The 26277-nt window shown below is 35.3% G+C and overlaps 4 protein-coding genes across 5 annotated transcripts; 2 read left to right on the forward strand and 2 right to left on the reverse strand.

The window, feature by feature from the left end:
- Nucleotides 1-678: 678 nt before the first annotated feature.
- On the forward strand, nucleotides 679-3494 carry her15.2 (hairy and enhancer of split-related 15, tandem duplicate 2). Of its 2 annotated transcripts, XM_052568463.1 has the most exons (3): nucleotides 679-893; nucleotides 2314-2394; nucleotides 2501-3494. In XM_052568463.1, the coding sequence occupies exons 1-3, from the start codon at nucleotides 765-767 to the stop codon at nucleotides 2903-2905; spliced, it is 615 nt and encodes a 204-aa protein (XP_052424423.1). In that variant the 5' UTR covers nucleotides 679-764; the 3' UTR covers nucleotides 2906-3494. The 2 variants fall into 2 exon arrangements, with proteins under 2 accessions (XP_052424423.1, XP_052424424.1); XM_052568464.1 differs by lacking the exon at nucleotides 679-893 and having other exon boundaries at nucleotides 1855-2394.
- Nucleotides 3495-6002: 2508 nt separating this feature from the next.
- On the reverse strand, nucleotides 6003-7109 carry her15.1 (hairy and enhancer of split-related 15, tandem duplicate 1). The gene is made up of 2 exons (XM_052569822.1): nucleotides 6926-7109; nucleotides 6003-6819 (listed from the first exon to the last, which is right to left on the reverse strand). The coding sequence occupies exons 1-2, from the start codon at nucleotides 6980-6982 to the stop codon at nucleotides 6415-6417; spliced, it is 462 nt and encodes a 153-aa protein (XP_052425782.1). The 5' UTR covers nucleotides 6983-7109; the 3' UTR covers nucleotides 6003-6414.
- A 5697-nt stretch (nucleotides 7110-12806) lies between these two features.
- Nucleotides 12807-13841, forward strand: her2 (hairy-related 2). Its single transcript, XM_052569797.1, has 2 exons — nucleotides 12807-13009; nucleotides 13103-13841. The coding sequence occupies exons 1-2, from the start codon at nucleotides 12959-12961 to the stop codon at nucleotides 13487-13489; spliced, it is 438 nt and encodes a 145-aa protein (XP_052425757.1). The 5' UTR covers nucleotides 12807-12958; the 3' UTR covers nucleotides 13490-13841.
- Nucleotides 13842-14950: 1109 nt separating this feature from the next.
- aldh4a1 (aldehyde dehydrogenase 4 family, member A1) lies at nucleotides 14951-25359 on the reverse strand. Its single transcript, XM_052569801.1, has 15 exons — nucleotides 25181-25359; nucleotides 24212-24305; nucleotides 24031-24123; nucleotides 20877-20924; nucleotides 20588-20743; nucleotides 20317-20466; nucleotides 19967-20041; nucleotides 19474-19661; nucleotides 18982-19055; nucleotides 18675-18871; nucleotides 18518-18565; nucleotides 18272-18424; nucleotides 16986-17107; nucleotides 16654-16772; nucleotides 14951-15703 (listed from the first exon to the last, which is right to left on the reverse strand). The coding sequence occupies exons 1-15, from the start codon at nucleotides 25219-25221 to the stop codon at nucleotides 15591-15593; spliced, it is 1671 nt and encodes a 556-aa protein (XP_052425761.1). The 5' UTR covers nucleotides 25222-25359; the 3' UTR covers nucleotides 14951-15590.
- Nucleotides 25360-26277: the final 918 nt, after the last annotated feature.

The raw sequence follows: 26277 nt of genomic DNA on the forward strand, positions 1-26277 counted from the left end.
TCATAAAGGCATGCATTGTGATGAAAACTGTTAGGTTTTCAACGACTCACTTGTATTGTATCAATATACACGTGCCTATTTGACATTGCATCTGTAATGTGCAAAACATCTGTTTTCTCTTTAGAGATCTAATAAATTGAGTTGCTCCTCAGTCATTTTTTGCTTTTCACTGGTATTGAAAATTATGAGCAGAACATGTTTAACACAGTAAATGTTTAATAAGTACCTGTTACAACATGATAAAACAAGTTGGATTAAATAAATAAACCACCTTTCCAAAAGGCATGGATAAATCAGAGACCAAAAAACTCAAATTACACGATTTTCTAATTAAGTTATGCTTACCATACACTAGATGGTAGATTAAACTAGATTAAATCGAAAAGAACATGCAAATGTTACATTAAAAAGCAACAAAGTGCATACGCCCAAACAAAAGCTATGTCAAACAGATAGTCCCAAAATTAACTGTTCTTCCACTGTCTCCATAATGGCACTCTTGTCGATGATCGTTTTGGTGATCTGCGCATCAATCCACGCGCTGTGGAGGCCATTAAGCGCATCTGATTGGTCCTTTGCAGCACGACACGTAGAATCGTTTGATCGCCTCTCTGTCGTGGGGCGTCAGGTGCGCGTGCAGTGACACGTGACGCAGCGTCTCCTGCAATCACTGCGCGAATCCGCGCGCGTAACTGGAATTGGCGCGTTGTTTTAAAAAATCAACGGTCATCTCCAGAATATCGGCCTTGTTTTGGTATAACAAAATGCCACCCAGACATTGGTGTGGTGTTGTGAAATATCTCTCTCAGATGTTCGATACTGCGGTCGATTCTGTCTCTCCGCGTTTTTTCCACAATAATCTTTCGAAAATGCATAGGAAGAAGAAAAAAACGGTAAGTTTGACAGTGAGTTAATATGGTCAAATATAGATCAGGAAGGTCATATATTACACTTACTTTGTGGTTCTCAAAACACGATATGCTCTCACATCCTTGGTATTGACTCACTGACCGGTGCCATTTCGTGATGATTTAATAAAAAAAAAAAATCATCTTCTCGTCATATACTAATGAAGTTCGCTGTATTTTTTTCACACTGCCAGCCAATCAGAGACGAGCGCGAGGCGGCGGTTTTACGGCACACGAGCTTCCGTCCTCTCCCGCTGTGTCACGAGCCACTAAAAGTGTGCCTGGCACCCGCTTAGAAGTCAAGTAGTGCTGACAAGACCAACAAGTCGGTGTGAGGCAATAAAACGATCCAGACACGCTTCAGACAGAGAGTCTTTGATCCTGAGGTGTTATTGCTCCAGTAAAAAACGGACTTTCCCAGACTCAGGTTCCAGTTTGTTGTGCTGATCTGTTATAACGTTAAAAGGAATTGTGATTCTTTTTTTCAAAGTAAATTTTGGATGTGATTGTATCAATGTGATCTGCTCATGCTTGAGTTCATTTATTGTTTACTTTTTATCGGATTATCTGAAAAAGTTTAAATTGAAACTTTTAATTTAGATTTAGCCAGATTTCAATTCGATTTAAAGAGAATGCGGACTTCCTGATAGAAATCATTGAAATAATCGGATTAACTGCCACATCAAAACATTTATTAGTAACAGATTTTATTTATGCATTTATTATTATTATTTAATTAATATTTTAAAATAAATAATCTACATTGACTTGGGGAAAAGTATACAACTCCTGAAATAATATGAATATTTCCTCTCTTTTTTTTGTCTCACTAAAAATGTAATATTATGAATACTTGAAAAATATTTTAAATATCAATATTTTGAAGCTTTTAAAATGTTTTTTTAGCAAAGTTTAGATCCATATTTAGTTTTAAGGTTTTTATAAAAAAATTTAACTTAAATATCTCATTTTTCATTTTGAATGACCAGCTTTTGGAAAAGCCGTGCTCTCACCATGATTTTGGCCAGAAGCTGACATGGTGGAAAGAGAATATTTAATTCCCAGCACTGGATTGTGTTCGTCAAGGAAAATGTTTGTATCCCGTGTGGATAAAAAGGTGCATGCAAATCTTTAGTTTCATCACATATTTATATCATGAAACACTTTGGTTATTGAAAGAGTGATTAACCTATTGATTAACTGGATCTAGATAAGGTAAATGCAAGTCCTGTGGGATATGTACTGCCAATGTTTGATTTGATTTGAGGAGGACGCCTCACCCACTGGCCTCTGAGTGTGGGAAAGCTATTCCTGACTGGGACTCATGGCTTTGTAATGCTAATGAGCTCCTATAAATAGAGGAGCGCACCCCTCATTCCCAACACAACTGACTCGCTCTCCTCAGAGAAACCTCTCTCCATCTGAAAGAATGGCTCCATCCTACATGACTGACTTCTCTAAACTCTCCAACAAGGAAAAGCATAAAGTAAGTATTTTTGACACTTGAAATACAATTGTCTCTCAACATCTCTCTTTTGCTCTGCTATGAATTTTGAAGCAAACAACTAACCGACTGTCTCCTTCCTCACCAGTTGAGAAAACCAGTGGTGGAAAAGATGCGCCGAGATCGCATCAACAACTGCATCGAGCAGCTCAAATCCATGCTGGAGAAGGAGATCCACCAGCAGGATCCAAACACCAAGCTGGAGAAAGCCGACATCCTGGAGATGACGGTGGTTTTTCTGAAACAGCAGCTGCAGCCCAAGACCTCGGCTCCACAGAAAGCCCACTTTGATGGCTATTCCCAGTGTTGGAGGGAGACCATGAGCTTCTTATCTGGAGACAACAAGGTTGATGCTGTACGTCAGCATCTGAACCGCTGCCAAGAAGCCCAGAGATCATCTCAAGACCTCACTCACGTGTCTCCAGCTTCCCATCAGCCCACCAAGGTGAAGCAGGAACCGTGTGCTCACAGACCTCTCTGGAGACCCTGGTAGACAATGAAAGACTTCCACAGAAAAACTAGATGGTGGTTTTACCATCTCTTGTGTTGTAGGAGATGCTTCCTTTTCTAAACTGGACACCTCAGCATTGGCTGCCCATTGCTCCAGCTGTGTGTGTGTGTTCACGGTGTGTGTGTGTGTTCACTGTGTGTGTGTGCACTTTGACGGGTTAAGTGCAGAGCACGAATTTCGAGTAGGGGACACCTTACTTGGCCAGAAGTTTTAAGTGACACATCTACTTCTAGTTTATGGATGGGAATGAGTTGCACAATGTGAAAGTCTAATTCTCTACAGGTGATTACATTATATTATTATATAATAATAATATTATATTATTATTGGAACACCTCTATAGTTTTCCTCATGGATGGACAGAAACTTTGCATTGAGTCAATGAATATATGTTTAACTCCTGTGGAGTAAAATACAAAGTAAATATTTGCAATGTTTGATATGCAAATGTTATAGTTTCTTCTTATGCAAGATGTACATTTTCACTTTTTTCCCCTAATATATAGTGACATACTGTATGTTAATTGTGCAAACATAGTCACATACAAATAAACACTTTTTGAATAATCAATGCTTCTTTCCTCATTGTCAAATCAAAACAAATGTTTTGTACTGAATGTTCTTAATGGACCTTTGAAATTTAAACCGTGTTTTCAAAAAACCATCACCACACTTGTCAAATTATCAAGTGGTCTCAATTCCAGCTAATGGGAGTCCATTTACACTTAATGGTCAAAGGATGACATTAATGATGTAAGCATTTACATATATGCATTCAGCAGAAAAGAAAGTGTACGTCTTGAAAAGGTTCTGCCAATGATAAGATTTGTACCTTTTTTCTGAGAGTGTGTACATTTTATCAGTTTTGCATAACATATTTGTTTTGTTTTTTTGGAAATAATCAAAAATGTATTATCCCTAACACTAGATGTTGGTCTTTTAAAATATTTTTTTAAAGTCATGTGATAAATGGCACGTATTAAGCTAGACTTAGATGAGTTTGAGCATGACTATAGAGTTAAGAGAGTGTGAGAAAGAGCTCGGGGGCTTAATATTGGTGTTTGTGCTATGAAAGCCTTGATAACGGGTGCCGTGTGCTGTCAGCTCTGGTTTCATCAGACAGCTGGTGTGGCTGACGGGGCGGGGTGGGGCCGGCCTCTCTCAGGATTTCCCACACCCGTGACTGGCTCCTGTTTCAGATCTGACATGAAGGAAGTGTGCCGTGCTAAATCATCCATTACGTATGGCGGTGTGAATCCTAACTCGTCCCTTCTATTGCCCCAGTTCAAACCCGAGCCCCCTGGGGAACAGCTGTCCACTTGTTGTTTGAGTCTACTTGTTGCAAACCTGAAGTGGCGTATTGTTACGGGTCATGTCAATTGTTATATTATAAGTTCTTTATATTTTAGAAACAGTTTTCCACAATATGGAAATATGCCTTCAGAAATAAAAAAGGAATATATATATATATATATATATATACTTTCTACAGTTAAATTACTATTCTGATGAGCTTTTGTAACTGATGTAATTTCCATTTATGTCGTTTGATCATTTATATTTAGATGCAGTTATACTTCAAAAAAAAACTGAATTCACCTAATTTATAACACAATTATTTACTGAGATTTGTAGTTGGTTAAAAGTATTGTAAAAGTCTTTTAAGTGTTGACACACTTTTCACGCCGCATGCACTGAAGGTGTCATGTATTTTACGGGACTTTAGGGCAAATACAGTAGACGTCAGGATAGCCATGTGCCTCTGCTGAATTTACAGGAGCGGGAAGCCTTTCATTTCTGGGTGTGAGGCAGTGGAGACGGCACACCTCTACTGAACACACACACATACACGTACACAAAAAGTGGCTGTTAGATCCCCTTTCAGGATCCCCCTCCTCCTCCTCCTTCTCTCATTCTTTAGAGGTCCAAGCTGCTGATGTTATCAAGTGTTAGAGACAGCTATGTGATTGGCCCGTGAGTGTGGGAAAGCATCAGATGCTTCAGACCCATGCAGACAAAGTGTTTTAAATGGAACGTGCTTGTGTGTCATCAGTCCCAACTCCAGCATTACATTTCATTACGAGTGAGTCAATGATGTTAGCAGAAAAAAAACCCTGGTGGGCTAAACTCAAATTTCTTTCTTTTTTTTTTCTTTATGACAACAAATATTGTCGATGTATATTCATGTCTTATAATATAACAGAAATGTTACTGTTATAAAACAATATGTTGAAAAAAAAGCAGAATTCATGCATAAATAAAGTTTTACTCATTTAAACTGAAAACTTTAAATACTTAAAACCTAAAATAAATTCAGTAACTCCAAAAAAAAAAGTTATTTAGCATTTAATCCTAAATTAAAGTTATCTAGTTTTAGTATCTTTGAGATTTACTATTTATATTTTGAATTATATAGTTAAATGAATTATTATTTTTGTATTTATCATTTTTTATTTTGATTTTAGTTATATTGATTTTGTGTTGTTTTTTATTATTATTATCATTATTATTTCTTTTATTGTCAATATTGTTTTATTAATTATATATATATATATATATATATATATATATATATATATATATATATATATATATATATATATATATATATATATATATATATATATATATATATATTTTTTTTTTTTTTTTTTTTTTTTTTTTTTTGTACATCAAGTTCATTTCAGTGCTGCTTTGGCAACTAGTTCAAAATTAAATTTCTTAAACATTTTTATATTTTTAGTTTATTTATTTCACGTAACTTTTTTATTTATTTTTTTACTTTATATTATAACCCTTGATGCACAATGAAATTAAATCTATTTAAAACATTATGTCAATAAAACATGTTCAGGAATTTGCAAACTTTCCTGAACATATAAGTGATAATAACTATTCATCATTATGTAAGCTTATGTGTAAACTTTGTGCAACTATATATCCTAAAAAAAACAAAAAACAAAAAACATTCTAATGCATCCAAATATTTGGATTCCTACTATTTGCTTTGTATGCTATGTTTTTAGTGTACAGTCATGTGTTTATGTGGTGACTTAAGTATAATATGCACAGTATACAACAATAAAATAATGATTTCAAATGATTTTTTTTTATTTATAATCAATTGCTTTTATTAAATGCAATGACAGACACACAGTGTCCACAATGTTTAAGCACACAAGATTGCCATCATAAGAACAAATATTGTTTTTCTTTAGCCTTTACAAAAGGCTGTATCAAATGAACGTCTATCAGGACCTTACAAAGAGCTCCGATTCTGAGCAATATCACAAGCCAAAAAAACATTAGGATTGGGAAAAAGCCTCTAGACCAACACAAGGCAAATGTCTTATAAATCTTATTAAGGATAAAACAATTGAAACTTCAATATGAAGCAGTTGAAATGAACATAGAAATGGAAATATGTATCTCCTACAACACAAGAGATGGTAAAACCACCATCTAGTTTTTCTGTGGAAGTCTTTCATTGTCTACCAGGGTCTCCAGAGAGGTCTGTGAGCACACGGTTCCTGCTTCACCTTGGTGGGCTGATGGGAAGCTGGAGACACGTGAGTGAGGTCTTGAGATGATCTCTGGGCTTCTTGACAGCGGTTCAGATGCTGACGTACAGCATCAACCTTGTTGTCTCCAGATAAGAAGCTCATGGTCTCCCTCCAACACTGGGAATAGCCATCAAAGTGGGCTTTCTGTGGAGCCGAGGTCTTGGGCTGCAGCTGCTGTTTCAGAAAAACCACCGTCATCTCCAGGATGTCGGCTTTCTCCAGCTTGGTGTTTGGATCCTGCTGGTGGATCTCCTTCTCCAGCATGGATTTGAGCTGCTCGATGCAGTTGTTGATGCGATCTCGGCGCATCTTTTCCACCACTGGTTTTCTCAACTGGTGAGGAAGGAGACAGTCGGTTAGTTGTTTGCTTCAAAATTCATAGCAGAGCAAAAGAGAGATGTTGAGAGACAATTGTATTTCAAGTGTCAAAAATACTTACTTTATGCTTTTCCTTGTTGGAGAGTTTAGAGAAGTCAGTCATGTAGGATGGAGCCATTCTTTCAGATGGAGAGAGGTTTCTCTGAGGAGAGCGAGTCAGTTGTGTTGGGAATGAGGGGTGCGCTCCTCTATTTATAGGAGCTCATTAGCATTACAAAGCCATGAGTCCCAGTCAGGAATAGCTTTCCCACACTCAGAGGCCAGTGGGTGAGGCGTCCTCCACAATAGAAGAGGCATCAATTATTTCATGGTTAACTGGCCTCAGGGCTCCCACGGAGGGAATGCTCTTCCACACCCCCAGCGTAACTCAGGCAGGTTGCTGTACTTTTATTACCTGGGAACATCAGCCCTCGCTGATAAGGCTTCTGCAGATGGAGCCTAGACACATGATCATTTCCCAAGAGATGCAAAGGATATAGATAAGATGTCACACACCTTATCAGGCAGAGACACCGATCTAGGACAACAGCTGGCTGGAAGATTTTTTTGTTTTTGCAGAAATGCTTATAGAAAAATTTGCTAACAGATATATACAAGGATAAAATATTTAATTGTATTTTTATATTATATAAATGGAGACTTTTTTTTCTGCACATCATTTTATAATAAATACTAAAAATACAAAAAGGATTTACTGTGAATATGAACTGTAAAACTGATAATAGCTCTATTTATTATTATTGTAAAGTAAATATATATAATAATATATAATAATAATTATATATATATATATATATATATATATATATATGTTACAAAATATAATAAAAATGACAAATCTTCATAGATACTGTACAACAGCTGGCTGGAAGGAATATGTTTTTTTTATCCTTAAAAAAAAGTTGTAAATAAAACAAATTATTGGAGGAATTTTTGTTTCATACTTAATCCATTGTTTTATGTTTCTTTGCTATTAATTGACTAGACATTTGAGTAAAATTGTTTTTTCAGTTTAGAACCTGAAATTTCATATACATATATGCACATTTATATACATATACAAAAGATTATATACATTAAAAACTAATAAAAAAAATAACTTAAATGTAATAAATATAAATAATTGAACTGATTACACACACACACACACACACACAAATATATATATATATTTCCTATATTATTTGTAATGTCTCTAACTATATTTTAAAAGTGTTTCTTCAGTTTTCACACACTCTGATCAGAATATATTCACTGTGAATGAAAATTAAGTGCAATTATCCCATGCACTGAAGGATGGCACACTTCTATTGTTCTGGGCCCCCTCCTGTCCTGAGAGAGTTTTGGGTAATAAATGGACAGATAGTGTGGGAAACCCAGGCTGGATCCTGCTCACACGTTCTTGAGTCAATAGATCGAGCCCCTCCTCTGTCCCTCCACAAACAGCCTTTGAACCTGCAGCTCAGATCGACGCGTGTGTGTTCTCACCGCTCGCTCGCATCACCTGCTCCTCTGACTCACATCTACACCCAAACACACACGTCTCCATCAGCGCACGAGCATGTGCTGCAACATCTGCACCATATATATATATATATATATAGATAATCCTAACATGTTCTATAAATGTTCTATTTCACATATAGGGCCTAAATCACATGTCACAGGTGCCACTGAACACACTCTTCATTAGGCTATTGAATATTTTCCTTAATGTTATGCTTGAATTTAACTTGATTTTTAACTTCATTTTATTTCACATATTCCGTAGTGCTTCTAATAAACGGATATAAAAATATTTTCTCTCTACTCAGATCATCAACAATGGTCACCCAATGCCAGATGTTGTTTTGGAGGGAAACCTGCTCTATTTTCTTCAGTTTCTTTCTTCCTTCTTTAAGACTCCAGTTTCCAAACAGTGACTCATTCTGACAGATGACACTGATAGTTTAATGACTAGGCAGCATTCCAGCATACAGCTTCTCACCGTTCGGAGGAATAAAGGCTCTCTCTCTCTCTCTCTTTGTGTGTGTGTGTGTGTGTGGTGTTGTGGCAGTGTGTCCAGCTGCAGGTCGCTTCAGTGAGGAATGTGTGAGAGCTCTGGTCTGTGTCTGCTTCCCACACTTCGGCCCATTGAGAGCCGCCCCACCCTGCTGCCGCTGATCCAGCGCGCTTCATTATTCCTGCTCTCAATAGACCATCTGGTCCTCTGCTTGTGCACACAAAGCTTCCCGCTCTCCCACATCAACCTCAAAGCTGCAGGTACGCTTTCACTCCTGAGGAGAGATTGATCTGCACACAATCCCGCTAACACAAACAAACATGGAGGCATGTGGGCAAAACACGTTTCTGCATGCAACGGTATCTTTATACATGTTAACAGACATTCACTGTAAACATCACAACAGGTTGCGAACACCTGTCTCTGTCTGTCTGTCATTCAATAATATATAATTAACCATAATTATATACATATTTAATCATTCTATATTGAACAATTAATTAATAAAATTTTTTTATAATTTTTTGTATCAATTGGATAATTTGTTAATACATATATTAATATTTTCATAATACACCTATTTAAATTCATTATTTTAAACATATGATTTTCTTTTTCATTTGAGTTTGTTAATAAAATATAAAACAACTATTTTTGTTTATTGAATATAAAACTGTTTAAATTAATTAGTTATAATACATATATTTGACTAAATATTTAAACAATGATAATAAATAGTTTATTTATAATATTTTTATTAATTAAATAAAAAATATATATACGTTTGTAACTGTTCAAACAATTTTTAATATACATGATTTTTTGTTTGACATTTGAAGTTTTTAATAAATGTAAATTGTTTAACAAATATTCAAATAATAATAATAGTTATTCTTATTGATTAAAATATGAAAACTTTAAAAATGTCCAAATTAATTATTTTTAATACCCATACATGTTTGTAATAGTTTTTAATATATTGGAACATTTTTAAATTGGCAATAAATATAGATTTTTCACATATTGAAAAACTGTTCAAATTAATTATTTTAATATATGTGTTTTAATTGCTTTTAATTAAATTTAATATTTTTAATAAATATAAAAAATAAACATTTAAATTATTCAAATCTGTCCAAATTATAAATTATATACTATTATATATATATATATATATATATATATATATATATATATATATATATATATATATATATATATATATATATATATATATATATATATATATATATATATATATATATATATATATAATTTAGTAAAAATTTATAACTTGAACTGTGTGTTGCTGTTCTAAAGATGAGACCACAATTCAACAATTGTTTTCCTGCAGAAAAAAAAGGGAGCTGCTTTCCTGTTTTTCCCTCCGTTTTTGTTTTAATGACCACAAACACTGCTGCAAGACTTGAGGGGTTTCAGTGGGCAGAAGGTACTGGACAATGTCACAGTTTCGGGTTTTAACTGCTTCTTTTCATGCGTCTGTGCTGTGAATGTCAGAGCATGTGATGCTGGAATGTCATTGAGCTTCTCTCACATCAAGACCCAAATTCCTCTTCGGCAGGCAGAGGTCAGGGGCTTCCCAGCTCCCCATTTTTATGAAGAGACGGACACTTCACACTGGGCACACAGCACTGAGCATCTGCTTCCCTCTCTCTGTGTGTGTGTGAGAATGAGAAGAGTGTTGGACAAGGGGGCGCCCACATTCAAAGACCCTTTTGCGGAGTAGGATGGAATGTATTGTGGCTTTACCAGACAATTTTGGCGGGAGATGGGAATTGGTGTGGGAACGGAATTTGGGGTTAACTAAACCAAAGCCTCCTCAGAGAACAAGAGAAGCACTTCATAGATCAGTCGCTGCAATTAAGAAGAATATTTAGCATTTCTCACACTCTTAAAAAATAAAGGTTCTTTACTGACATTGATAGTTCCAAAAAGAAACATTTTTTTTAAAGTAAAAGGTTGTTTTTAGAGCTTTCCATGAATGGTTCTTTGGGGAAAAAAAACAATCTTTTACAGTCTTAACTATTTGCCACCATTTTTGGTAATTATCACACAATTTTCATGGCCCCCAGAATATCTTGTTGTATGGTTATGTTGTATGAGTTTGGGTTAATATCCTGTTGAATGCTTGATCGTCCCATTATAAGAACCTTTTCACTATATAAAAAAAACTTTGTGTAATGGAAGGATTCCATTGATGTTAAAGGTTCTCATGGAACCATCAATAAAAAGAGCCTTTATTCTTTATGTTATCATTGCACATTTTTAAGTGTGCAGCAAACCAACTTAAGTGAGTATTTTGCAATATTGTTATTTTAATGGCCATTTAATTGGTGTAAAACATACATGCAAGTAAGTACATCAACGGACTGCATGGCCACTAATTACTTTAAAATAACATTATAGTAACCCGAAGCAATTTACAACTGCATAAGTGAGCCAAGTGAACTGAGCATGAACCTCGCATGTGAAAAGCTCGACAAAACGCCTGTCAGCGCTTGACCACACTTTCCCGCGCACAGGAGCCAGCTGCGCCTTTGAGCTCTTCAAAGTCTAATCCTGGAGCCCGTGTTGTCCCAACTTTCCCACAGCAGCTCTTCAATGGTGCCCAACAGAAGTGTGCCGCAGTCCCCAGCGCATTAGTAATGAGCTCTCAATGAGGCAAGCAGTCCCCCGGGGTATCCTGAGGAATGATTAACAGAATAATTCATCCTTAAGGGCCACACTTAACTGTCCAAATACTTCTTGAGCTTAAATATACGGTGAATACAGGGCAAATTAATAAATAATATAAATAACTAATACAAATATGCATTGGCCTTTAATAAAATATTTCATTGACAATACAACATGAAACAATAAAACAAACTAACATAAAAAATACTGTGAATGGCTGAAGTTTTGGTTATTGTTAACCTGTAAATTAATTAGAAATCGAACAGAAATTTGGAAAATAATGTATGTACAGCCTCTCTCACTCTCTCTCTCTATATACACAACAGCCACTTTAATATACGTAAAATTACATTTTAACCAATAAAATCAAAAACATACAAAACTTAAAATATATAGGATATAATAGAAAGCAGGTAAATATGTATATCAAACATAACAAATAATTATTTAAAATATTTGTAATGTTGTTTTATATATATATATATATATATATATATATATATATATATATATATTAACTCAAATAAATAATTACTGAATAAATATTTACGTTTTGTTCTTTATCTTATCTAATAAACCAATAATATTAGTAAATTCATCAACAATATCAGTTGACACCATGCCAGATGTTTTTGGAGGGAAAGTGTGTGTTAAATAAAGTTATGTAGCCTATATCAAATATTATATATATATATATATATATATATATATATATATATATATATATATATATATATATATATATATATATATATATATATATATATATATATATATATATATATATATATATATATATATATATATATATATATATATATATGTGTGTGTGTGTGTGTGTGTGCGTGTTAAGTTTTTAATATTTACATGTGTATATTTAATATGTATGTGTATACCCATATACATACACACATACATATACATACATATATACATATATATATATATTAGACTACATACACTTTTGTGTGTTAATTAAGGGCTAAACATCTAGTCTTTGTAAGCCTTTCAAATAATTGTTCAGAATCTCTTCTGAAAGAGATTTTGAGCGGGAAGCGTTTGAAAGTTCTCATAACTCCATTCACTTCATTGATCCTCTGTTTTCCCGCCGGATCAGCCAGCAGGATGTCAAAGGCTCGTGCACTCTCGCAATTTCACGCTTCCCATTTACAGCGCGTGAACACACACGCTCCAGCTGTTTGAGCGCGCACCTCTATTGTTTCCCAGAAAAGGAGGATCAGGCCAATTTAAAGTTTCCCTATTGACTCGTCAGCCGCGTTCTGATTGGCTCAAAAGTGTGGGAAACAGAAGACAGGATCAGGGCTCTTATAAGGAGAGGAACTTTAGGAGAAGAGACACACACGATCGAGTGACAACACGCGAAGTGCAGATATAATGGCACCTACTGTTTGCAAACTCACGCCGTCTGGAAAGGATAAAACTAAAGTAAGTATTTATTATTTAAGACCTCCTTTCCATTTCCACTCGAGTATTTACTTACGAACCGCTCTCTGACCAAACCTTTAACTTTTTTTCCAGATGAGGAAACCATTAGTGGAGAAGATGCGCAGAGATCGTATTAACAGATGCATCGAGCAGCTGAAAGTTCTTCTGAAAGCCGAGATAAAAGCCAACCAGCACTGCTCTAAACTAGAGAAGGCTGACGTCCTGGAAGTGGCTGTCATTTACCTGAAGAACAACACGTGGCCGCGGGCGCCGGATGCGCATGCGCAGAGCTACGCCGACGGTTTCTCCAGGTGTATCGAGGAGACGGTGCGATTCCTGTCACTCCACAAACAGCAACAGATCAACAAACCAGTGATGGGACACTTTGACGGGACCCAGCGAGCCAAAGTGAGCGCGCAAGACCGCTGTCAGATCGCGTCAAAGAGCACCGGAGAGCAGGCGCTTTGGAGACCCTGGTGATCTTCATAGCATCGTCATGAAGACGTACAGAGAACGGACTGTTTCTCTATCTTAGTAAAACATGTCATTTTTATAAAATGTTGATGTAGACAGCAGCTGTCATGACGCAGAGAATGTTTCAGTTTACCCCAAGCCTGAGTCTGAGAGCACGCGCTACTTCACCTGTGTGGAGATCAACTTTATTTACATATTGTAAAAATGCGTACTACGTTACGTCACCTTATTATGTTTCTGTTGGAAATAACCTCTTTAATTAGATCGGTAACCTTTAGAGGCGTTAAATCCGTCATATTGATGGAATGTGTAATGGTGTCTCATGAGTTCAGGAGAAAAATAAACTAAGTTACACACATTTCTGTTCATGGTGCATTTATTATTATTGTAAGTGTTTATATATATATATATATATATATATATATATATATATATATATATATATTTAGTATTCAAGTTATGACCTAATATATATATTTATATATGGTCATAACTTGAATACTAAATATATTTTAACTGTATATGTAGTAGAATGTGCAGCAGTTTCCTTTTATGGCTGTTATTGGTTTATTTTATTTATTTTTAATGAAGTCTAAACTTGGAGTTTTGGATTCTTTCTTTCTTTTTTTTTTTTGATGAGATTAACTAAATGTTTTTTTAAACCAGCTATCCATTATGGAAGACCATATAAATATTAACCATGCATGAAGTAACTAAAAGTAAATACACCAAATTTAATTGTTTGCTGGTTTCACATGTACCTTCTAACACCTGTATTTATAGCTAAGACCTGACACTAATTTACATCCTGAGTAAGGTTTATTAAATAACGCTGAAATGACAATTACAAGTTAGAGTCAGCTGCTAAATTAATATATAATAAGGACGTAATATACATACATAAAAAAGCAATATTTTCAATAAAATATTCCAAAGCAAACTGATTTCCATACGAAGGAATCCTGTATTTTTCAGATTCTGGAAACAGCATGCTAGTCTACTGCGACATTTGGGTTTTCTCATGATTAAGGACAGATCCTATAAAGAAAGAGGAACTGGCTGCATGAGAGAGGACAGAGGATGGGTTCTCTTGAATTTATTGTGTGTTAAGAAGTGTGCCTTCACAGCTGTATCGCCATAAAGCATCTGTCTGAAGTGTGGCACGCTCCTGAGCTGCAGCCGCTTTCATGTCAGTCATATAAGAGCCCACAACATGTGTTACTGTGGGAATCAGGATCCAGAGGTGGCTCAACACAAATAAAGAACAGCAAAACACAAAAAAACTTTTATACAAGATGACAAGGAAGCTGTTTTCAGCACTTAAAGGAATAGTTCACCCAAAAATCTAGATTCTGTCTTCATTTACTCACCCTCATGCTGAACACACACACACAATGTAGCAATAAAACCTTAAAAACACAAGGTATGGGTTTTAATAAAGTTGTCAATAAAAGTCAGAAAAAAATCCATCATCCAGACCAAGTGTTTATTGTGGCACAGTAAGTTGTTAGATAGCACTGCCAGTGAAGGACATTTGGACTGTTTTTGATTCCTTGCAAACTGAGAACACTCCATCATGTTTGCCTTCACACTTACATGTAAATTCTATTAGAACACTACAGATTTAAAATAGAATGTCACATGTAATTCTAATCATTTAAATAAGCTCATCACATCAGTATAAATGTAACAGAAGAATTGAAACATTTTCCTTTCACTTTTTTGATAATTGTAAAAAGATAGAAATCTGTTTACTGTCTTGATGTGTTGAAAGGAAAAAAAAAAATCACACAGCACATGATAACAGATTAAAGTGGAAACTCTTCAGTGCATTTGCTTGAAATCTTTATATTAATGATCCAGTGATATCTGAAGGCTGGACGGACACCAGAGGCAACAGACGTTCAGTTCCTTGAGTACATTCACACTAGCAAGAGCCGTCGCTGCTGGTTTGGATGTTGGAAGCATCACCAGCAGAGGGCAGGTTTCTGTTTGACAGTCTAAGGGCCTCTCGGCTGTGTTTTCAGAACAATTAAGAAGGGGACTGATTGCTTTATGAGTCTTGATGAAGGGATTTAGGAAAGGAAAGCATTTGGTTGATGATCTTTTAGCCCATGTAGGGATATTTCCACTCTGTAAGAGGTACATGGGTTTGCTTGACGACCTGCGGGGACGTCCATCGGAGGACATAGTGAGGGCCACCGGGCTTGTCGTTGGTGCCTGGAAAGATAATGGCAAAATGAATTCTGCAGGCATGAAATATATTTGCTATGTTTTATATTCACTGATTTCTGCTTGCACATATATTCCACCTTTTTAATTAATTTATTTATATATTAAAAAAAATCCAGTTAAGAATGTAAAAAAAATGTAAAAATTTTCCAATAAATAATTTATGTTTAAGTTTTGGCTCATTTTTTTTTTTTTTTTTTTTTAAACAAGCAATGCATATTTCTGTAAGCACATTTTTTTTTTATTGTTAAACATGTTGTTAAAACAATTAAAAAAGTTGTATATAGTTTATAATATTAAGTAGTCATTTAACGGAAAAATTATTCAAGTATTTTTAAAAATATATTTTGTAGAATGTATATTTAGAAGAATATTTAGGATATTTTTATATTCTCTGATTTTGACTTGCACTTATATTTCTTTAAAAAAAAAAAGAAACTTAAAAATCTTAAAAATATATATTTGTTTTCCATTTGGCAAATTAAAAGTTTTTCCTCATATCTCAGAAATGCAAGTGCTCTTCTGTTTTGAATAATTTCAAATTATTTTTTAAACAAAGTAATGGACAAGTAAACATTATTTTCCTTTAAAAACACCAATTTAACTTGTAATATTTAATATTTTAATTTTAATAATAATAAAAAAATTCTGCAGGCATGAAATTTCTTTTTTGGTAAGCAAAGTATATAATTATATTCTATATCCACTGAGGTTGACTTATTTCAGCTGTATATTTTTATCAAAAAACTTGTTATTATTCAGCAAAAACCTTTTTATTGAGCTGGAACAACTTTTCTTTTGGCTATACATTTAAAAGAGTGTGTATTTCGATGTTTATGTTTGACCCAGAAATCAATTATTTGAACTTTACATTATGCCACAGAGTCTGTGTGCAGAGTCTGATTGAATCTGGATCATGCCGGTGGTTTTCAGTTTACCTGATGCTCTGGCGCCGCCAAATGGCTGCTGGGCCACAACGGATCCTGTCGATTTGTCATTGACATAATAATTTCCAGCAGCGTTTCTCAGAGCCTTTCCTGCTTCATTAATAACAGCCCTAAAACAAGCAAGCACATTATAGATGTATGTATAAAGATGTTATAAGTCTAGTACAGAGATACGAGTGTCTGGACATCCTCCAAAATATGTGTCATTTAAAAGCTGGGAATGTGCTAAACTGAGTTATTTCATTTAAATACTAACTAAATCTAGTCCAGCCACTGATAGTGAAACGTGAAACGGTGAATGGGTGAAATGGGGCTGCACTCACTTATCTTGGGAAAAGATGGCTCCTGTCAGGGCATAGGGAGAAGTGTTGTCTATTAAGTGCAGGACCTCCTTGTAGTCATTTTCAGGGTAAACATAAACTGCCAGGATAGGCCCAAAGATCTCCTGAAATAGCAAAGAATATATATACTGTATGAGATATTTAATAATCCCTGATTGTGTCTTGCACTTATAGTCTAATGGAAATTTATGGAAAAAGGAAACTGTGACATTAAAGTGTGAGACATAATATCACAACTCTGAAAAAGTCAAATTTAAAATTGTATTCCATGGCAAAAACTACAAAGAAAAAAAAAAACCTAACGTAAGATGTAAGCAAGATGAGATGTAAACTCAGAGCTCTAGGGAAAGAAATTAGCAAAATGTAAATAATGCACAGATAAAAAGTCAGAATCGTGAGATAAAAATTTTGGATTCAGAGGAAAAAAGTCAAAATTATGAAATGTAAACTTACAGTTCATAGATACAAATTTAGAACTGTGAGATGTTAACAGATGTTAACTGTCAGAAATGTAAACTTAGATTAAAAGTCAGAATTGGGAGATGTAAACTCAGAACTATAAGGGAAGAAGTCAGAATTACGAAATGTAAATTTAGAATTTATAGATAAAGTCTGTAAACTGAGAATTATGCTGAAAAATTGAGAATTACCAGAAGTAAACACCAGTAACTACTGAGATAAAAGGTTGCAAATAACTTTTTAAAAATATTTATATTCTGTTCCAAAAATAAGCTTCCATATAATTAACTTATTTTTTAGTTTAGTTTAAGTAAATTCTATAAGCCTTCATCTCTGTTAAACAATGCAAGTGCACTTCTGTTCATTTTTCATATATATATATATATATATATATATATATATATATATATATATAAATCCAACAAATTAGCATTCAACCTCTTCTGTAAAAGCTTTAAATTAACCTGTAATATTTCTCGAATCAAAAATAATTTTTCATTTATAATGTCAAGTACTCATCTGGGGCAAATGGTTGATCGAATCATATCCTGTTATGTTCTCAATATCAAGGTCACTCACTGGGGGGACTGTGGGTGGTCACCAGGTCAGCTGAGACCATCCGCTTGTGAAGATCAATGAGGTTCAATGGAAGAGATTGGTTTAACTAAACAAACCAAAGTCCATCCATTCACCGCCCTGAGCCTCTGTGAGTGTGTGTGTGTGTGTGTGTGTAACTGTAATCCTCAATTGGGAAAAACCAAATAAAGATGTCGGCCATTGTGCAATTTTGCATGCAACAATTTTTATACCTCATTCATGATTTTCTCTTGTGGGTCGGTGGTTTCAATAATGGTGGGTTCTACGAAATATCCTTTTTTATTATCACAGCTTCCTCCAGCGATGATCTTCAGACGAGGAGAGGTTTTGGCGTGTTCCAGCCATCCCTTGATTCTGGAGAAGGACTTGAGAGAGACATTAAGAGTATTGAGTAAGAAGTAGATCATAGATGTGATACATTTACTTTGTTATTGGATTAATATGTTGTTGGTTTGTACCTTGTCATCAATAACTGCTGAGAAGAAAGTGCTGAAATCTTCAACTGGCTTTGAAGTGAAACAGAAACAAAGTCAAAATGGCAATAAGTTCAGTTTGTAAGGAAATTACTGTTACTGTCCACCACTGCCGATGTCAAAAGAACACTTTTCCACTTACGTCTCCCACTTTGATCTGTTTGTGCACATCCATGAGTCCCTGTTTGATCTGAGGCCACAGTGAGTCTGGTACGTACATCCTGGAACAGGCCGAACACTTCTGTCCTCCGTACTCGAACGCAGAGCGGATGGTGCCGTTCACCACACTATGAACGTCTGCCGACTTGTGCACAAAGTGGAAGTTCTTACCACCGCATTCTAAAACAAGCATGAGAAACAAGAAAACAAACATACACTTAAAATTTAAAAAAAAAAATGTAAGTCGAAAATGATTAGAATTTCATTCTTAATGCCACTGGAACCCAAACCTCCAGCAACACGAGGGAAATTCCTGTAGATGTCCAGATTCTGGGCGACCTGCTTCCACAACCGTTTGAAAGTTCTGAAAACATTTGCAAAAAAAATAAATAAATAAATAAAATAAAAAAGTAAATTTTCACTTTGCACTGTGAGACTACAGAGTCTGACAAACTTTAACTCAGACAGAAGGTTATACTAAAGATAAGAGGGTCACGTTTTGTTTTAAGGTCCAATTCTCATTATTTAAAAACCATTAACTATGACTTTTGCCTCAATAAACTACTAATTTGCTGCTTTTTAATAGTTAGTAGGGTAGGATTAGAGATGTAGAATAAGATCATACGGAATAGGTGCTTTATAAGTACTAATAAACAGCCATACTAGTTATAGAGAGAATAAGTGAGAATTGGTCCCATATTAAAGTGTTACTGCTAAGAGTAACACAGTCACATTACATACTGTATGACTGAGTCAACAAGCACAGAAAGAGACGGACGTACGGCACACTGCCAGTGAAGTTAATGCCAGCCAGGTGCTCAGAGGACGTGATGGTGTCTCCAAACACTGGACCATCGGCTGGGACAAACTGGATGATATTGGGTGGCAATCCGGACTCTCTCAGGATCTTATAGACGGCGTAGCTGGCAGACATGGCTGTGTCACTGGGTTTCCACAACACCACGTTACCCTAAGTGACAAAGTCAGTCATAGAAATGAACCAAAACACTCAAGTGGCACTGCGCGTCGCTACCAATACATTTAAAAGGAACGGTTCACTCAAAAATGAATATTTTGCTCCACCCAAGAGCAATTCACACAACTCCAGTCCAACAATTAAAGCGAAAGCTGTGAGTTTATAAGAAACAAATGCATCATTAAGACATTTGAACTTTAAACTGGCAATAATACAAGACCTTGATCGTGCTTATAGCTGAACTGAACTTGTTTTATAATTAAATAGAAAACAGAAATAAATGTGTGTTGACATCTCACCATGATAGCAGGGGTGCCGGCCAGGTTTCCACCAATGGCTGTGAAGTTAAATGGCGCGACAGCAGCTACAAAACCCTAAAACAAGTCAAAGTCAAGGTAATGCCAAATAAGGGCTTGCACTAGGGGTGCACGATAAATATCGCCCGATAATTAATTTCGCAGCTTGTCGGTTAACAACAGCTCCGTGAAGTAACTGCTGCTCTATGTGAAATCACGCACCTAATTTACCGCCGATTAGAAGCGGCTTTACTGATGAGATGCGCATTAATTATCGGCCGATATTTATCATGCACCCGTAGCTCGCACAGACACAAGTGTTATACAGTCATCTGGTTATTCAGAGAACGCACCTCCAGCCCACGGTACAGCATGGTGTTGGTACTTCCATCGCTGTCCAACGGCTGCTGCTGTTCCAGCTCAACCGCATGTTTGGCATTGAACCTGAAGAAGTCGATGAGTTCTGCAGCAGCGTCAATCTCAGCCTGGACCACAGTCTTACCCTGAGACAAGGAGCAAAGGTCAATTGTTTAATGTAAAGTCAACATAAATAATCCCACATGCAAAGGCGTAACGAACTGGTTAACATAAGCAGTAACCAGCTCCAAATGCGCAAAAGTCCACCTGTCCGATCATGGTCTTGGCCAGGACTTCTGCTCTCTTGGGTCCACTGATGACGTCAGCAGCTTTGAAGAAAATCTGGGCTCGATCTGCAACGGGTTTGAGATCCCACTCTCTCCGAGCAGCGACCGAGGCCTCGATGGCTTTATTTAGTAGCTCCTAAAGACACAGCCACACAAATTAGGAACAAAAACAACCTCATTTCATGCAACATTAATTATTTGGAAAAGTAAACAGCAAAACAGGATTTCCTCATGTGAATGTTATAATCTACAATATTAAAATACTGTACCTTATCAGCATAGCAGAACTTGGACACTTTGTGAGAGTGGTTGAATGGCTAAAAGGAGGGAAAAAAACAATAACTTCAATTTAACATGATTATATAGAATGTAAACACTGAAATAAAATAAATCCAAACGGTCTATGTGATTGTTTGGAGAGAGGTTTTAAGTACAACAGAAAACAAATAAATAAATATATAAATTCAGTCTCTCCCTCTTTTTTTTACCTAAATCTTTTTTTAAATGCTTGGATAAAATTCCCTCTTCATTCATTTGGGCAGGTAAGAATCCTAAAGTTAATAGATCTATCCTTCAACGAAACAAATGTGATGGAGGTCTAGCCCTGCCTAATTGTATTTTATATTACTGGTCCGCTAATATCTCTAAAATTTTCTTATGGTGTAATGTGCCGGAGGTCAACTGGTGCACTCTAGAAGCTACCTCTTTCCTTTCTTCTTCCCTCCCTGCACTGGTTTTTGCTCCTTTGTCTCTGCGTCCCTCTAGTTATACTAAAAAACCCATTGTGTTATCAACATTAAAAATTTGGAAACAATTTCGACAACATTTTCATTTAGAGTCACTATCCATCTCAAGTCCTATTTGCAATAATCATTTGTTTTTGCCACCAGGTATTGATCACACCTTTAAAAGATGGCGCGATAAAGGCATAGTTTGTTTTTCTGACCTATTTATCGATAATTCTTTTGCTACATTTATCAATCTTACTTCCAAATTGAACTTGCACCCTACAGGTTTGTTCAGGTATTTTCAACTCCGTAATTTTGTCAAAGCCAACTTCCCCAGTTTCCCTCTATTACCAGAAAAATCTCTGCTTGAGAAATTATTGTCAACTTCTACAGGTGGTAGTCGTATATCCTCTATTTATGCTATGTTGCTCTCTTCTAGTACATCTTTTCTTAACTGCTTAAGGATGAACTGGGAGAATGAGTTGCAAATCCAGTTGTCCCAAGAGCTATGGTCTGAGGCTCTTGCTAGAGTTAACTCTACCACTGTATGTGCTCGGCTAAGTCTCATTCAGCTTAAAGTCTTGCATCGAATTCATTTGACCAAAGCTAGACTTCATAAATTGTTCCCACAAACAGAAGACTCCTGTACCAGATGCTCCTTCTCTCCCACTGATCACACTCATACGTTCTTTGGCTGCCCAAAATTGGCCTCATTTTGGGCTTCTTTTTTTGACTTCATGTCTAAGGCTCTGCATGTTTCTCTATCTCCATGTCCCATAGTTGCAATCTTCGGCGTTTCTCACTTGTCTTCTATCACAAGGCAGAAAGCAGAGGTTATTGCCTTTGCCTCTCTGATAGCTAGAAGGTGCATCTTGTTGCATTGGAAGTGTCCAACCCCTCCCTCAAATTCCTCTTGGCTAAAGGATATGATGTCATTCCTTTCACTTGAAAAATTGAAATATTTTACTCGGGGCTCAATTGATACATTTTATAAAATTTGGAACCCTATTTTAAATCTTTATGAAGTTATGCCCTCTCTAGATTCTGACTAATTTTATAAATCAAGGGTATGTAATCATTGAACCGAATTTTGATCTAGTATATGTGTGCAATGTTTTTGATGCATATCTGTATGTATATGTTTTTCTTTTTATTTATTTTTTTTTTTTATGTACATCTTTAGTATAATTGTATACAAAGACTGATGATATTTTTCTAATCCTCCTGGGGGGGTTCTTAGGGTGGGGTGTGGGGGTGGCTACGTTGTAATGTGTAAAAAGGAAAAAGTGCAGACATTGTTTTTTCTTTTATGACTGCTCGTTTTTCATTTTGTCTGTATAATAAAAAAACTTGAAAAAAAAAAATATATACAAATATAAACATATATATCAAAGTACAATGCAGAAAAATATAATAATAAAAAAAAAAACTAAACTGATATAACCTATTGATTTGAAATGGATCTAAAACACTTAAATATAATAATAATAATAAATCAATCTTAAATATTGATTTAAGTTGGTTTTATTTTATTCAAAGGACAAAATATATAGTAAAAATATTATGTATTATTTTCATATAATTATAATAAAAAACAAATATGAAAAAAATATATTTAATTTAAAATTATTGATTATTATTATTTTGAGTACCGGTAAATAAAAAAGAATGTCCCAGTATGGCTAACAATAGTATTATTAACAGTGTTGGGAACGTTACTTAAAAGTAATTAGTTATAGTTACTCACTACTTGTTCCAAAAAGTAACTGAGTTAGTAACTGAATTACTCTATAATAAAAGTAACTCGTTACCAGGGAAAGTAACTATTTGCGTTACTGTAAAAAAAAAATAATAATAAAAAAAAAAAATGTTGCTACATGTCAGAGAATTTGTGCTTTTTTTTTTTTTTTTTGCAGTTTTCACAAGTCAGTTGAAATGAGTAGAACAAACAGGTGTTCGTACATAACTTTCAATAATTATTGCACGTCAACAGACAGCAAGAGTTTTATCCCGCACTTCAAGTATTATCTTTGTAAGAAAAGTGTTTTTGGCCACTAGCTTTGTAATGTGTGACACGCATCTACATGTACACATTACATGCACGTTCTTGCATTTGACCACAATGAATTTGAAGTAGTGCTTATATCTCCACCTTGAAAATGCCAACTTTTCATCGGATTGCTCCTGCCTCGCCATCTCTGCTGCGAATCTCTGTGTAACTGTTGCGTGTGTGCTTGGTGCTGCTGGTGCAGCCGCGTGTGCCGGCATGTGTGTAAAAACACTGGCTCTGATTGGCTACCATGAAACACATGACTCTGCCTTAGCCAATCACAACCGCTTATCTCATCATTAACCCACCTGCTCACTCGCTGTGTGAACCAGGGGTCCGTTCGGATTGCACAGTTTATTAAATCAATGCATAGTAACGCACCACATTTAACATTCAGTAACGTAAACGCCAACGGCGTTGTAACGACAGGAAAAGTAATTAGTTAGATTACCGTGTTACTGAAAAAATAACGTCGTTACCTAACACCGTTCTTTTAAACGCATTTATTCCGAACACTGATTATTAAGCATTATATTTCATGCCATGGTGAACAATCAAGTATTCCAGACGTAGCGAGGATGATTTTGCAGTAAAAGATCTACAGAGCACATGCTCGTACAGAAACCAAAGCAATGATTAACTCACAGACAGCTGGTATCTGATGTCTTTGGTCCACACTTCTTCATTTCCAATCACACATGGAATTTCTTCGGTTCTACCCTTCAAGTTTTGTAATGCCTGTAAACAAAGTAAACCAGAAAGGTTCAATCAGTCAGATACACACATATATAGTGTGTTGGGAAATCAGAGACAATATGTTTTTCACCTTCTCCAGCTCTGATCTCTCTTTACTGCCCTCTCTGAACCCTAGAATGGGCTCATTCTTCACCTCCACAGCTGCACGCGGGAAGGTCTTGAACCTGCAGAGACACAAAACCAACAAACACACTGTTGCTCTTCAATACTTCTCAGTTATTCACAGAAATCACAAGCCTCTCAATCAGTAACTTTTATAAAGTCATCTAGAAGAATAACCTGCTGTAAATCCATATCAGGAGACAGCTGGGTCACTTTAGTCTTTAATGCATTCATCTGTTAGACAGCTGAGGTAGTTCACATGACACGTCAAGCACATCAGCAGTTTATTATTCATCAATGATACACTAACACTACCATTCAAAAGATTTAATACACACACAAAAATATGTAAAAGTATGCATTAAACTGATCAATAAAAACATTTGGAATCAAATTCAAAGAATCTGGAAAAATGTATGATTGTTACTACAAAAATATTAAAAAGCAATGTTTCTTGAGCAGGAAATCATTAGATATTAGACTGATTTCTGAAGGATCCTGTGAAACTAAAGACTGAAGGAATGATACTGACAATTAATTTTACAATATATTCACAATATTACTGTATAAAATACAGCTTTAATGAGTTTAAGAGACCTGTAATAACATGAATAGTGTTTGTTTTGTACAGTGTTTCAGTATGTGGATTATGTTTATGAATAGATAGAGTTACAGTAATACAATAAAAACACCGAGAGACACTTGTGTAAACAGATCTCGCCTACATAATAACAGCAGGAGAACAAGTTTCTTCAGGTCCACACAACAGTCTGCCTAACTGTGTGCACGTCCAGCACTCACTCACATCACATAATAACGCACAGGCATACGATTATTATTATTATTTTCTGCTTAAGGTGACAGACGTCAAGAAGTCTCCAGAAGACTGTCTCAAAGTGAAAGTCATGTGTGAGTCCATGTGCAGCTGCATACATACCCCTTCCAAGACTGGCAGATGACAGATCGCACTCGTAGCATGATTAATCTGGACTTGACAGGGCAGAGATTTTATTTATATATGTATGAATATAAATTTGTATCCTCTCGTTGAGGATTTGTAACGTTAAAATGCGACCCTGACAGTTAAATTCTCCAGGATCAGGCTGGGACGTCACACGAATGGAGAATACCACTTTCGGTATAGGGGGGATTTGTTACAGTGTCAATATTGTTACAGTCCATACAGCTTTTAGACATCATGTTTCTCATAAACAATCGATAATAGTGACCAAACATGATTAGGTAATTAAACATATTGTATTTAACATTCTATCTGTAGCTTCACAGGTTCATCATGTAGACATAAAGTTATTTGGAGTTAAGCTGCTCCCCCGTTGTTGATAATGGAAGAGACGAGAGGGCGAGTCTCTAACTGACCAATCAGCGTTCGAGACGTTCTGCTCTCTCTGTCAGTCATGAGAGTCGTTTCTCCTACAGGGTTTCTATTTATAAAATAATTAACTACTTTATGCTCATGTGCCAGTGATGCTTTCTGGAGTAAAAATTAATATTTTAATAAGTACAAGGACAACACTAAATTTGTAAAGTCTTTACACGGACTTTATGTGTTTTTTGGGTGTTTATATTTTAGAACCACGCTCCCACATTTAGGCGCCATATTCGGCGAGACTTTAGTGGTGGAGAGCATTAGTGTGTATGTGTGTGTGTGTAACTGTAATGAAATTACCACTGCATTTTGCATTAGCAACAACAACAAATACAGTTTTTTCTTTTTTTTTTATCATGTTTTTATTGTTATCATGTTTTTATTGTGTTTTATTGTGTTATTTGTATTTTTCTTTTCTTTTTTACCTAATCAAAATAACCCAAATGCAGTTTGATTGAGATTATTTGGAATGCACAATAAAAAATAAAAAAATAATAAAAATAAAAACATTTAGTCTGATGCTGTGTGCTAATATTTAATAATACCTATAATGTTTAATTATTATTATTATACAGGTCCTTCTAAAAAAAATTAGCATATTATGAAAAAGTTCATTATTTTCCATAATGCAATGATAAAAATTAAAC

This window comes from Carassius gibelio, chromosome B11 (genome assembly GCF_023724105.1).
Source record: "Carassius gibelio isolate Cgi1373 ecotype wild population from Czech Republic chromosome B11, carGib1.2-hapl.c, whole genome shotgun sequence".
NCBI classification, from domain to species: Eukaryota; Metazoa; Chordata; class Actinopteri; order Cypriniformes; family Cyprinidae; genus Carassius; species Carassius gibelio.

Excerpts from the sequence above, each read along its gene's own strand:
- aldh4a1 (XM_052569801.1), bottom strand. The coding sequence starts at position 25,221 with ATGCTACGAGTGCGATCTGTCATCTGCCAGTCTTGGAAGGG. Across the intron at positions 24,124-24,211 it reads AGAGATCAGAGCTGGAGAAG|GCATTACAAAACTTGAAGGG; the intron begins GTGAAAAACATA and ends CTTTGTTTACAG. Across the intron at positions 20,925-24,030 it reads ACATCAGATACCAGCTGTCT|CCATTCAACCACTCTCACAA; the intron begins GTGAGTTAATCA and ends CCCTCCTTTTAG.
- her15.2 (XM_052568463.1), top strand. The coding sequence starts at position 765 with ATGCCACCCAGACATTGGTGTGGTGTTGTGAAATATCTCTCTCAGATG. Across the intron at positions 894-2,313 it reads ATAGGAAGAAGAAAAAAACG|AGAAACCTCTCTCCATCTGA; the intron begins GTAAGTTTGACA and ends CGCTCTCCTCAG. Across the intron at positions 2,395-2,500 it reads CCAACAAGGAAAAGCATAAA|TTGAGAAAACCAGTGGTGGA; the intron begins GTAAGTATTTTT and ends CTTCCTCACCAG.
- her15.1 (XM_052569822.1), bottom strand. The coding sequence starts at position 6,982 with ATGGCTCCATCCTACATGACTGACTTCTCTAAACTCTCCAACAAGGAA. Across the intron at positions 6,820-6,925 it reads CCAACAAGGAAAAGCATAAA|TTGAGAAAACCAGTGGTGGA; the intron begins GTAAGTATTTTT and ends CTTCCTCACCAG.
- her2 (XM_052569797.1), top strand. The coding sequence starts at position 12,959 with ATGGCACCTACTGTTTGCAAACTCACGCCGTCTGGAAAGGATAAAACT. Across the intron at positions 13,010-13,102 it reads CTGGAAAGGATAAAACTAAA|ATGAGGAAACCATTAGTGGA; the intron begins GTAAGTATTTAT and ends CTTTTTTTCCAG.